Consider the following 13,764-nt stretch of genomic DNA (forward strand, 5'->3'; position numbering starts at 1 on the left):
GGTTCTCTGGCCCTCTGGCCCTCTGGCTAACGGTGCTATGACAGACAAACAGACAGTGTAGGCCCAGTCTGGTACGGCCAGGGGGGAAGGGAGTTCACCCGAGGAGTAGCCGGACGGACAGGATGGGATCGCTTTGACCGGCGGCGTGTGGAGCTCTTGTCGGCCCTCCGGATTACCCAATGGATGACCAAGAGATGAGAGGGAGGGAGAGGAAGAAGGAGCTGGTTGGCTCTGGGTGGCACTGCTGCAGCTGCGGCCAGGATTTGCGTGTGGGACGGAGACACTGTCGCTCTGTATTGTTCTGTGTCGGATTTATTGGCCGGGCGTGTGTGCGTCTGGAGAGACGATAGGCACTTTCAGGCACTCAGCTTCACATTCCCGGCGTGTTTCCCGCTCTGAGAGGAAGAGAGGGGAGGGTGGGGAGAAGGGATGACCATAAGACTGCACCAGAGAGCGCAGTGTGCTGATATTGATTGAGTGCTGGTTGGTGGGAGGCAGAAGAAGAGGGCGGACTCGGCGGAGGGTGGAGGGCGGAAAAGGCGGCTCTTTAGGACAGAAGAAAAGAGGGCCACGCCGGAAAAAGGAGTAGAGTGGCCTGTCTGGTCCCATCGTTTGGTGTTGGTACTTAAGGTACCTAGGTAGGTAGCTTGATTCGAGAGCGGACCCGCGGGCGGATCAATCCCGCACTCGGCGTGCACGGGGGAATGTTACAGCGACTGCAGCGGCCTCTCCCCGCCACCCCGCCTCCCTGGAGGAGGTAGGCCAGGTACTTTACCTTACCTGCACTCCCCGAGGTCGGTACCTATCAAATAGTCAAATAGACTGGACTGTCAAACTCACAGTCTAAATGGCCTACTTGGCGTCGTCCGGCGCTGTTCGATGCGCTTGGAAGGGGGTTTGGTAAATCGACTTCATGTGATGGCAGACAACAGGCTGGAGAAGCAGAAGGAGATGGACATAACTGATGTATAATGTATGGTGATCGTGGTCTTGGTCTTCTTGACTTCTCATTCTCTAAGTAGAGTAACTAATTACAATACAAGTAACTAGTTAACTACCTACCTACCTACTGCGATACATCCGACGGAACTCCTCCTATCCTCCTCCCCTCCTCTCCTCATCTCTCCACCCTGCTCTCCACCTAACCGTCGCCCCTCGCTCTATCTTCTTCCCAAGTGCCGGCCATCGAGGGCTCAAAGACAGGACAAGAGGGGGAAAGCTGCCGTAGTGGCAGGCAGTGCTAAGAATTGTATGATTAGATCCTCTCCCCCGCGCGGCAGAAAATAATTCGCCCTCATCGCATGCTCCGTAGTCCTGGGGCCTGAATCGTTGAGTCTTCATCTCTCTCACCCACTGCCCAGTTACCCTCGCTCCACCATGTCCCTCTCCAAGCCGTCCTTTAACTCCCTGCCCCTACGCAAGGATGGCCCCCACGGGAATGCCTGGGGCCTGTTTGGGGACCAGGACCAGTGCGGCATGCTGAACCTCTTGACGCCCGCGACCACCGCTGCTGCCGCCAAGGAGATCATCGATGGCGTCCGCATCTCGACGGACTGGCCTCTCGATCGCATGTCCAAACCGTGCTTCGGCAGAGCCCCCTTCTCCCACACCATCAAGACCAAGGCCCCGCGCTCTGTCAATGACGACAGCCTGGCCTTCAACACCCAGTCGAGCTCCCAGTGGGATGGCTTCAGGCACTACGCCTACCAAAAGGAGAAGCTGTGGTTCGGCGGACGTACGCTCGACGACCTCTTGACCTCGGATGCTATCGGGACAAATCGTAAGTAGAGCTGCCCTGCAACTCCGACCGCGCCCTACCCAAGGTCTGGTTGATATTACCCCGAGGCCACCTTTGCTCACGCTGGTCTCTACCCTCCAGTCTGGGTTGAGAACGGGGGTGTTGTCGGCCGGGGCATCCTCCTCGACTACGCCGCATGGGCCGACGCCCAAGGCATCAAGCCGGACTGCTTCGCCACAACCTCCATCTCCGTCTCCGTTCTCGAGCAGGTCGCGGCGAGCCAGGGCACTCGGTGGAGGCAAGGCGATATCCTGTTCATCCGCACCGGCTGGGTTCGGGCATACGACCTACTATCCGACACCCAGTGCCAGGCTCTGGCCGACCTGTCGACGCCGCCCGCCATTGGTCTCGAGTCCTCCGAGACGACTCTTCGTTGGCTCTGGGACCAAGGCTTCGCCGCCGTCGCTGGTGATCAACCCAGCTTCGAGGCTTGGCCTTGCCAGAACCCGGACTTTTGGCTTCACGAATGGTTGCTCGCCGGCTGGGGAATGCCAATCGGCGAGCTGTTTGACCTGGAGAGGCTGGGCGAAGAGTGCAGAAGGAGGCAACGCTGGTCCTTCTTCTTCAGCAGTGTGCCTTTGAAGGTATGTCCATTATGCACCGAGGCCTCAGTGTGGCCACCGCATTTCCACGCACGAGCTCACGACTGTTGGTATATGAGCAGGTCCCTGGAGGTGTGGCTAGCCCGCCTAATGGCATTGCTATTTTCTAAAATTCATGGTCACCGCCTCCCCCTCTGGCCCAGACCATGGAGCGTCACGATGTTTCCGACGACGTACAGGACCAAGGAGGTGGCCGATAACAGAAACCCATACACATGTCCCTGCATCTTCCAGAGACTGGTCAATGGATATAAAGTACTGAGGGCGGGATCAGGTGAGATAGGAGCACTCAGACTAGTCTTGAGGGCGAGTGTACCAACCCAGGCCATCCCCACCCATGCAGAAACAGTAAAGAAAGACAGAGAGAGAGAGAGACGAACAAACAGACAGACAAACAAACAATCATAACCACCTGGACCGATACCCTTATCCTCGTTCCTCGGTATCTTCCCATGTCTTCGGTGTCTGGAAAGGCCCGGTCTCCCTCCACGAGCAGACAGCGAGCAATACGAGACCAGACATGAGCCGGAAGGCACGTCAAGGCGCATAGGTTTTGAGGAGGGAGTTGTAGTAGGTATAACCCTTCCCACTCGGCGGCTCGAAACTGTAGATGTAGTCTGCCCACCATGGTCCGCCAGCCCACCAGCAAGCGCCTGTCCAGACGTCGCTATTGGCCTTGAGATGGTCGAGCATACCCTTGATGGCCGTCTGGCATTGAGCGTTTGCCCCGCCGGCGAACTCGCCTAGAATGCCAATCTTGCCATTCTGGCGCAGCCACGCCGTGGCACCCGTGACGCGTTGCACACCAATGTCGACAGAGACGCAGGCATCTGATGTTCCGGAGCCGTCAGAGTCCAGATACTGATGCATTTCGTACACGAGCTTGCCCTTGGGGTCGCTCAGAGCGGCGAGGTTGTTGTTGGTCACATTCCAAGTCCACGCGCCAGACCACGAGTTGCCCTCGACAAAGATATACTGGCTCGAGGCGCCCGCTGCGCGTATCCCATCAATCGCAGCCTGGTTGAGGTTGAGGACGAGCGTCTGGTCCATGTCATGATATTCGTTGTTGGTGTCGAAAATGACCTTGTCGTTGGTCCTGTACGCCGCCGCCAGGTTCTCCCAGAACTTCTGGAAGGCAGCTTTGTCGGTGATGATATTGCCGTAGTAACGGCCGAAGTTGTGTGGGTCGACCACTGCCCAAGCCCCCTTGCTGGTGATAAAGTTGACTGTCTGCGTTAGATTCTGTAGATATGCTGCCGCGAGAGGACTGGTGAGCTGTTCGGGTGCCATGCGCTCCATGGAAAAGGGTATGCGAAACATGTTGTAGCCGTCCGCGATGAGCGTCTTGAGAGCAGTCAGCAGATGTTCACGTGCTTGCAGAAACGTAATTTCTCGCCACCACAGAGATACTCACAGATAGGCTAGATTCCGCCGGGAAGATGAAGTCCTTGCCCCAGACACCGGGATACTTGCCCTGGCCGAATTCCGCACACGATTCGTCCACGCCGAGCCACTTGAAGGTACCGGGCTCGCAGCCGCCATCGGGTGAGGTGGGCTGCGAAGTCGGGGCTGTGCTGGTGCTTGAGCTGGTCGTAGGTACCGCCGTCGACTTCGAGGCGGTGGTAGGGTCCGAAGACCCCGGGATGCACTGGAAGTACCAGTCATTCATCTTGGTACAAGTACTTTCAAGGTTCGTCAGCTTGATATTTATCCATCCCAGCCAATAAAGTCCAGAAATACGGGAATTGACATACTTCCCAGATGAACAACAAGTGGCGCCTGACCAGCCCATTCCACCACATTGGGTCCTTGCGGGATGTTAGCAGCGTTCCGGTATATACTGGAGGTCGCCATCAAAGACTTTGAGAAGAATCACCATGTTGATCCACATGCCTGCTGACGCTCATCCAATGGTGCTGCCAGCACAACAGTGCCAATGATACCTGCAAGCACTAGATACTTCATCTTGTATCAAGACCGTCTGTATACTGTGATTTGGCTTGCCTCCCAAAGGTCGGTGGTACTGTCCGGATGGGGCGTAGGAGGAGCCATGCGATGCGCTTTATACACAGGCGGTCTAGATAAAGAAATCCATGCTTGAAGCTTGACAGGCATCGCTCTGCTCGATGCCGCTCAGTTAGATTTGTCGCCGCAGCTCCTTCCGAGCATCTCGGGCCCATCTAGAATAGGCTAGATGATCGAAATTCCTCTTAGGCACAGTACGACGAAAGCAGTATACGGAAGCACGGTCCATGGAGGACGGGGCTTCGCGACCCGCAATCCGGTATCGTGAGCCAGCCAGTAACCAATGATATGGGGCCCGGAGGCCTGGAGACGCCGGGTCCCATGGCCCTTGTCATGGCCTGCACGGGCGTGGCGTCTTAAGGTTGTCGCCCGATGTAACATGAGCGGATGTGCAATATCCGCATCACTAGGATTTAGGTTCGCGCTCTTTATCCGCCAATAGAAGCACACGCTGCCCATATCCCAGGACTCAAGTCGCCGAGAAGGCATGGTCAGTCCCCAACACTCCTCGCCGGTGGCTTCAATGCGGCACGTCAGAACCAACATCCACCGTTGTTTCGCTCTTATGTATCTCATCACATTCATCGGAGACAGCGCCTGTACTCCACCGTCATGATCATCAGCACAAGCATCGCTGGAACCAGTTGGCCACTGCCGCTTAGGATGGCGAGCTCCATGCCTGTAATAGTACAGCTTTCAGTTTAGAAGTGATTGCCATTGAAATGGATGTAGGCATCCCTGCGGTCAAATTGCACGGACTAATGACCGTGAAGTCGTTGCTTTACCACCAGCTGCGCTACAAGCAGCTGTTGGACCGCTGATCGTGTGTATTGTTGTGTTCTCTCCTCTTGTTCTAGAGGAGGCTGGTTGTGGGAGATATCTAGGGGAAACTACAGTGACCCACCAAAAGTCTGGCACCACCCACACCATTTTTTGGATCACCACCACCACCACCACGACCCCCTTAATCATTCCATGGCCGATATCTACCGCAAATAGGCATAAAAAGAAGCAATTTTTTAATATAACTATTAGAAGATCGTTAATTTAACCATGAATTTACTTTAAAGCAAAGAGCTATTATAATTATTATAATATTAGCTGGTATATTAATATGATATGTTATATATATAATATATATATCCTATATAACTATATAATATATAATTAAGTATTATTTTAATACTAACTTTCTTAAATCTATCTAATAAAAAGAATAGTTCTATATTCTTATACTAAGAAATTAATATCTAATTAAAATAATAGTCTATTAGAAGTCTTAGACTATTATAAGAGAGCTTTAAAACTAGCTATTCTTCTCTATAAGTTAAAGATCTATTTAATAGATCTTATATAAATTTATAATTTATTAGTAATACTATATTAAATAAATATAATTAATTATAAAAGATATATAATTATAGTATCTTTATATCCCCTCTTAGAGGGTTTATAACTATAGTGTAATTCTATAGTATCAGATTGATTAATTAATTAAGACCTTATATATAAGTTATTCAAATAGCTTCTATTAACTCTATTTAATTTACAACCCTACTAAGACAACTATTAATACAGCAAAACCACTTCTATTCCTCCTTTCTTCTCTAAAGACACTTAACCATCTTCCTTAGATATTCTAGTTATAGTTAGTATTTCTTAATACTAAAGAGGTAGTTAAGATTTAGATTATTAGATTATATCTCTTTAAGGATAACTAGACTCTTAAGTAACTTTATAATATTAATAGTCTCTAGTAGGCTGTATCTAAAGCCTAGAAGACTATAGTTATTAATATTATTAATTCCTTTAATAGCCTTATATAATTTACTTAGATTAGACTTAGAAAAGATAAACTTCTTAACTTTATTAAAGAGTTATTTATTCTTCTTATTAAATATTATAGAAATAAGAAAGAATAGTATCTCTTTAGTCTTAGATATATATATTAGTATTATATAGGATTATTTAATAAAGAATATACTTAAGAGTCTTAATATAGATAAGTATAAGAGATAGACTTAAGAGAGCTAGTAATAGAAGGATAGATTATTTTATATATATTTAAGATAATCTCTTAGTAATAGTCTTAAAGTATATTATTATAGCTTATAAGATAGATTACTTATTATTAAGAGATTATTTATTATAATAATTTAGTTATATCTATTATTATTAAGTAAATAGCTTATATATCTAGACTTATAAACTTATATATATAGATATCTAGATAAGTTAACTTATTAGTTAATTATAGGCTAAACTATAATTAAGAGATTAAAAAGTCTAGAACTAATTTTAAATCTTAATTATAGTTAAGAGGTTTAAAAGTCTAGAACTAATTCTAAGTCTTAAATCTATATTAAAGATAGTTAATAGTTATTAGACTTAAGAGTCTTTATAATTAGAGGACTATACTTAATTAATCTATAATAATAATTATATTCTTATTATTAGATATTATTATAATATCTCTAGAATATAGGTATTATATTTATTATATCTCTTTTAACTATATTATATTAATAGTATAACTTAGTTTATATCTAATAGGTATATTAAAAATAAATAAAATAGATAGATAGTATCTTTATATATATAAATAGAAAGATAAAGAGGAGGAATTAATAAATATATATACTTTTAAATCTATAGAGTTTCTCTAGCTAATTTTAATATAGTTATACTTCTTAGATAAGTATATTATATAGAATAATATTAATAATTCTATTAAATAGATATAGTAATTTCTATTAAAGAGATAGTAGCTAGATTTTATTAATCTTTAAGCCTATATTTAAAATTATAAAATTAATTTATAGTTAGTTAATTAGTTTATAGTTAGTTATTAGTTTATAGTTTTAATTATTAAATTAACTAATTATAGACTAATTACTAACTATAAATTAACTACTAAATAATAATAATTAAATATAATAAATTATCTATCTATTTTATTTATTTTTAATATATCTATTAGATATAAGCTAAGTTATACTATTAATATAATATAGTTAAAAGAGATATAATAAATATAATATCTATATTCTAGAGATATTATAATAATTTCTAATAATAAGAATATTATTATTATTATAGATTAATTAAGTATAGTCCTCTAATTATAAAGACTCTTAAGTCTAATAACTATTAACTATCTTTAATATAGATTTAAGACTTAGAATTAGTTCTAGACTTTTAAACCTCTTAACTATAATTAAGATTTAAAATTAGTTCTAGACTTTTTAATCTCTTAATTATAGTTTAGCCTATAATTAACTAATAAGTTAACTTATCTAGATATCTATATATATAAGTTTATAAGTCTAGATATATAAGCTATTTACTTAATAATAATAGATATAACTAAATTATTATAATAAATAATCTCTTAATAATAAGTAATCTATCTTATAAGCTATAATAATATACTTTAAGACTATTACTAAGAGATTATCTTAAATATATATAAAATAATCTATCCTTCTATTACTAGCTCTCTTAAGTCTATCTCTTATACTTATCTATATTAAGACTCTTAAGTATATTCTTTATTAAATAATCCTATATAATACTAATATATATATCTAAGACTAAAGAGATACTATTCTTTCTTATTTCTATAATATTTAATAAGAAGAATAAATAACTCTTTAATAAAGTTAAGAAGTTTATCTTTTCTAAGTCTAATCTAAGTAAATTATATAAGGCTATTAAAGGAATTAATAATATTAATAACTATAGTCTTCTAGGCTTTAGATACAGCCTACTAGAGACTATTAATATTATAAAGTTACTTAAGAGTCTAGTTATCCTTAAAGAGATATAATCTAATAATCTAAATCTTAACTACCTCTTTAGTATTAAGAAATACTAACTATAACTAGAATATCTAAGGAAGATGGTTAAGTGTCTTTAGAGAAGAAAGGAGGAATAGAAGTGGTTTTGCTGTATTAATAGTTGTCTTAGTAGGGTTGTAAATTAAATAGAGTTAATAGAAGCTATTTGAATAACTTATATATAAGGTCTTAATTAATTAATCAATCTGATACTATAGAATTACACTATAGTTATAAACCCTCTAAGAGGGGATATAAAGATACTATAATTATATATCTTTTATAATTAATTATATTTATTTAATATAGTATTACTAATAAATTATAAATTTATATAAGATCTATTAAATAGATCTTTAACTTATAGAGAAGAATAGCTAGTTTTAAAGCTCTCTTATAATAGTCTAAGACTTCTAATAGACTATTATTTTAATTAGATATTAATTTCTTAGTATAAGAATATAGAACTATTCTTTTTATTAGATAGATTTAAGAAAGTTAGTATTAAAATAATACTTAATTATATATTATATAGTTATATAGGATATATATATTATATATATAACATATCATATTAATATACCAGCTAATATTATAATAATTATAATAGCTCTTTGCTTTAAAGTAAATTCATGGTTAAATTAACGATCTTCTAATAGTTATATTAAAAAATTGCTTCTTTTTATGCCTATTTGCGGTAGATATCGGCCATGGAATGATTAAGGGGGTCGTGGTGGTGGTGGTGGTGATCCAAAAAATGGTGTGGGTGGTGCCAGACTTTTGGTGGGTCACTGTAGTTTCCCCTAGATATCTCCCACAACCAGCCTCCTCTAGAACAAGAGGAGAGAACACAACAATACACACGATCAGCGGTCCAACAGCTGCTTGTAGCGCAGCTGGTGGTAAAGCAACGACTTCACGGTCATTAGTCCGTGCAATTTGACCGCAGGGATGCCTACATCCATTTCAATGGCAATCACTTCTAAACTGAAAGCTGTACTATTACAGGCATGGAGCTCGCCATCCTAAGCGGCAGTGGCCAACTGGTTCCAGCGATGCTTGTGCTGATGATCATGACGGTGGAGTACAGGCGCTGTCTCCGATGAATGTGATGAGATACATAAGAGCGAAACAACGGTGGATGTTGGTTCTGACGTGCCGCATTGAAGCCACCGGCGAGGAGTGTTGGGGACTGACCATGCCTTCTCGGCGACTTGAGTCCTGGGATATGGGCAGCGTGTGCTTCTATTGGCGGATAAAGAGCGCGAACCTAAATCCTAGTGATGCGGATATTGCACATCCGCTCATGTTACATCGGGCGACAACCTTAAGACGCCACGCCCGTGCAGGCCATGACAAGGGCCATGGGACCCGGCGTCTCCAGGCCTCCGGGCCCCATATCATTGGTTACTGGCTGGCTCACGATACCGGATTGCGGGTCGCGAAGCCCCGTCCTCCATGGACCGTGCTTCCGTATACTGCTTTCGTCGTACTGTGCCTAAGAGGAATTTCGATCATCTAGCCTATTCTAGATGGGCCCGAGATGCTCGGAAGGAGCTGCGGCGACAAATCTAACTGAGCGGCATCGAGCAGAGCGATGCCTGTCAAGCTTCAAGCATGGATTTCTTTATCTAGACCGCCTGTGTATAAAGCGCATCGCATGGCTCCTCCTACGCCCCATCCGGACAGTACCACCGACCTTTGGGAGGCAAGCCAAATCACAGTATACAGACGGTCTTGATACAAGATGAAGTATCTAGTGCTTGCAGGTATCATTGGCACTGTTGTGCTGGCAGCACCATTGGATGAGCGTCAGCAGGCATGTGGATCAACATGGTGATTCTTCTCAAAGTCTTTGATGGCGACCTCCAGTATATACCGGAACGCTGCTAACATCCCGCAAGGACCCAATGTGGTGGAATGGGCTGGTCAGGCGCCACTTGTTGTTCATCTGGGAAGTATGTCAATTCCCGTATTTCTGGACTTTATTGGCTGGGATGGATAAATATCAAGCTGACGAACCTTGAAAGTACTTGTACCAAGATGAATGACTGGTACTTCCAGTGCATCCCGGGGTCTTCGGACCCTACCACCGCCTCGAAGTCGACGGCGGTACCTACGACCAGCTCAAGCACCAGCACAGCCCCGACTTCGCAGCCCACCTCACCCGATGGCGGCTGCGAGCCCGGTACCTTCAAGTGGCTCGGCGTGGACGAATCGTGTGCGGAATTCGGCCAGGGCAAGTATCCCGGTGTCTGGGGCAAGGACTTCATCTTCCCGGCGGAATCTAGCCTATCTGTGAGTATCTCTGTGGTGGCGAGAAATTACGTTTCTGCAAGCACGTGAACATCTGCTGACTGCTCTCAAGACGCTCATCGCGGACGGCTACAACATGTTTCGCATACCCTTTTCCATGGAGCGCATGGCACCCGAACAGCTCACCAGTCCTCTCGCGGCAGCATATCTACAGAATCTAACGCAGACAGTCAACTTTATCACCAGCAAGGGGGCTTGGGCAGTGGTCGACCCACACAACTTCGGCCGTTACTACGGCAATATCATCACCGACAAAGCTGCCTTCCAGAAGTTCTGGGAGAACCTGGCGGCGGCGTACAGGACCAACGACAAGGTCATTTTCGACACCAACAACGAATATCATGACATGGACCAGACGCTCGTCCTCAACCTCAACCAGGCTGCGATTGATGGGATACGCGCAGCGGGCGCCTCGAGCCAGTATATCTTTGTCGAGGGCAACTCGTGGTCTGGCGCGTGGACTTGGAATGTGACCAACAACAACCTCGCCGCTCTGAGCGACCCCAAGGGCAAGCTCGTGTACGAAATGCATCAGTATCTGGACTCTGACGGCTCCGGAACATCAGATGCCTGCGTCTCTGTCGACATTGGTGTGCAACGCGTCACGGGTGCCACGGCGTGGCTGCGCCAGAATGGCAAGATTGGCATTCTAGGCGAGTTCGCCGGCGGGGCAAACGCTCAATGCCAGACGGCCATCAAGGGTATGCTCGACCATCTCAAGGCCAATAGCGACGTCTGGACAGGCGCTTGCTGGTGGGCTGGCGGACCATGGTGGGCAGACTACATCTACAGTTTCGAGCCGCCGAGTGGGAAGGGTTATACCTACTACAACTCCCTCCTCAAAACCTATGCGCCTTGACGTGCCTTCCGGCTCATGTCTGGTCTCGTATTGCTCGCTGTCTGCTCGTGGAGGGAGACCGGGCCTTTCCAGACACCGAAGACATGGGAAGATACCGAGGAACGAGGATAAGGGTATCGGTCCAGGTGGTTATGATTGTTTGTTTGTCTGTCTGTTTGTTCGTCTCTCTCTCTCTCTGTCTTTCTTTACTGTTTCTGCATGGGTGGGGATGGCCTGGGTTGGTACACTCGCCCTCAAGACTAGTCTGAGTGCTCCTATCTCACCTGATCCCGCCCTCAGTACTTTATATCCATTGACCAGTCTCTGGAAGATGCAGGGACATGTGTATGGGTTTCTGTTATCGGCCACCTCCTTGGTCCTGTACGTCGTCGGAAACATCGTGACGCTCCATGGTCTGGGCCAGAGGGGGAGGCGGTGACCATGAATTTTAGAAAATAGCAATGCCATTAGGCGGGCTAGCCACACCTCCAGGGACCTGCTCATATACCAACAGTCGTGAGCTCGTGCGTGGAAATGCGGTGGCCACACTGAGGCCTCGGTGCATAATGGACATACCTTCAAAGGCACACTGCTGAAGAAGAAGGACCAGCGTTGCCTCCTTCTGCACTCTTCGCCCAGCCTCTCCAGGTCAAACAGCTCGCCGATTGGCATTCCCCAGCCGGCGAGCAACCATTCGTGAAGCCAAAAGTCCGGGTTCTGGCAAGGCCAAGCCTCGAAGCTGGGTTGATCACCAGCGACGGCGGCGAAGCCTTGGTCCCAGAGCCAACGAAGAGTCGTCTCGGAGGACTCGAGACCAATGGCGGGCGGCGTCGACAGGTCGGCCAGAGCCTGGCACTGGGTGTCGGATAGTAGGTCGTATGCCCGAACCCAGCCGGTGCGGATGAACAGGATATCGCCTTGCCTCCACCGAGTGCCCTGGCTCGCCGCGACCTGCTCGAGAACGGAGACGGAGATGGAGGTTGTGGCGAAGCAGTCCGGCTTGATGCCTTGGGCGTCGGCCCATGCGGCGTAGTCGAGGAGGATGCCCCGGCCGACAACACCCCCGTTCTCAACCCAGACTGGAGGGTAGAGACCAGCGTGAGCAAAGGTGGCCTCGGGGTAATATCAACCAGACCTTGGGTAGGGCGCGGTCGGAGTTGCAGGGCAGCTCTACTTACGATTTGTCCCGATAGCATCCGAGGTCAAGAGGTCGTCGAGCGTACGTCCGCCGAACCACAGCTTCTCCTTTTGGTAGGCGTAGTGCCTGAAGCCATCCCACTGGGAGCTCGACTGGGTGTTGAAGGCCAGGCTGTCGTCATTGACAGAGCGCGGGGCCTTGGTCTTGATGGTGTGGGAGAAGGGGGCTCTGCCGAAGCACGGTTTGGACATGCGATCGAGAGGCCAGTCCGTCGAGATGCGGACGCCATCGATGATCTCCTTGGCGGCAGCAGCGGTGGTCGCGGGCGTCAAGAGGTTCAGCATGCCGCACTGGTCCTGGTCCCCAAACAGGCCCCAGGCATTCCCGTGGGGGCCATCCTTGCGTAGGGGCAGGGAGTTAAAGGACGGCTTGGAGAGGGACATGGTGGAGCGAGGGTAACTGGGCAGTGGGTGAGAGAGATGAAGACTCAACGATTCAGGCCCCAGGACTACGGAGCATGCGATGAGGGCGAATTATTTTCTGCCGCGCGGGGGAGAGGATCTAATCATACAATTCTTAGCACTGCCTGCCACTACGGCAGCTTTCCCCCTCTTGTCCTGTCTTTGAGCCCTCGATGGCCGGCACTTGGGAAGAAGATAGAGCGAGGGGCGACGGTTAGGTGGAGAGCAGGGTGGAGAGATGAGGAGAGGAGGGGAGGAGGATAGGAGGAGTTCCGTCGGATGTATCGCAGTAGGTAGGTAGGTAGTTAACTAGTTACTTGTATTGTAATTAGTTACTCTACTTAGAGAATGAGAAGTCAAGAAGACCAAGACCACGATCACCATACATTATACATCAGTTATGTCCATCTCCTTCTGCTTCTCCAGCCTGTTGTCTGCCATCACATGAAGTCGATTTACCAAACCCCCTTCCAAGCGCATCGAACAGCGCCGGACGACGCCAAGTAGGCCATTTAGACTGTGAGTTTGACAGTCCAGTCTATTTGACTATTTGATAGGTACCGACCTCGGGGAGTGCAGGTAAGGTAAAGTACCTGGCCTACCTCCTCCAGGGAGGCGGGGTGGCGGGGAGAGGCCGCTGCAGTCGCTGTAACATTCCCCCGTGCACGCCGAGTGCGGGATTGATCCGCCCGCGGGTCCGCTCTCGAATCAAGCTACCTACCTAGGTACCTTAAGTACCAACACCAA

At 46.4% G+C, this 13,764-nt stretch overlaps 4 protein-coding genes across 4 annotated transcripts; 2 read left to right on the forward strand and 2 right to left on the reverse strand.

Annotated features, from left to right (window-relative positions):
• Window positions 1-1,377: 1,377 nt before the first annotated feature.
• E0L32_011691 (uncharacterized protein) lies at window positions 1,378-2,510 on the forward strand (the record flags this gene model as incomplete). Its single annotated transcript, XM_031134449.1, has 3 exons — window positions 1,378-1,780; window positions 1,880-2,382; window positions 2,463-2,510. The coding sequence occupies 3 exons, from the start codon at window positions 1,378-1,380 to the stop codon at window positions 2,508-2,510; spliced, it is 954 nt and encodes a 317-aa protein (XP_031000115.1).
• Window positions 2,511-2,937: 427 nt separating this feature from the next.
• Window positions 2,938-4,069, reverse strand: E0L32_011692 (uncharacterized protein; the record flags this gene model as incomplete). Its single annotated transcript, XM_031134450.1, has 2 exons — window positions 2,938-3,744; window positions 3,815-4,069. 2 exons carry the CDS (start codon window positions 4,067-4,069, stop codon window positions 2,938-2,940), a joined length of 1,062 nt encoding a protein of 353 aa, XP_031000116.1.
• Window positions 4,070-10,307: 6,238 nt separating this feature from the next.
• On the forward strand, window positions 10,308-11,439 carry E0L32_011693 (uncharacterized protein; the record flags this gene model as incomplete). Its single annotated transcript, XM_031134451.1, has 2 exons — window positions 10,308-10,562; window positions 10,633-11,439. The coding sequence occupies 2 exons, from the start codon at window positions 10,308-10,310 to the stop codon at window positions 11,437-11,439; spliced, it is 1,062 nt and encodes a 353-aa protein (XP_031000117.1).
• Window positions 11,440-11,866: 427 nt separating this feature from the next.
• On the reverse strand, window positions 11,867-12,999 carry E0L32_011694 (uncharacterized protein; the record flags this gene model as incomplete). The annotated part of the gene is made up of 3 exons (XM_031134452.1): window positions 11,867-11,914; window positions 11,995-12,497; window positions 12,597-12,999. The coding sequence occupies 3 exons, from the start codon at window positions 12,997-12,999 to the stop codon at window positions 11,867-11,869; spliced, it is 954 nt and encodes a 317-aa protein (XP_031000118.1).
• Window positions 13,000-13,764: the final 765 nt, after the last annotated feature.

This window comes from Thyridium curvatum (genome assembly GCF_004353045.1).
Source record: "Thyridium curvatum strain D216 chromosome Unknown NODE_114_length_91424_cov_89.811965, whole genome shotgun sequence".
Lineage (NCBI taxonomy): Eukaryota > Fungi > Ascomycota > Sordariomycetes > Thyridiales > Thyridiaceae > Thyridium > Thyridium curvatum.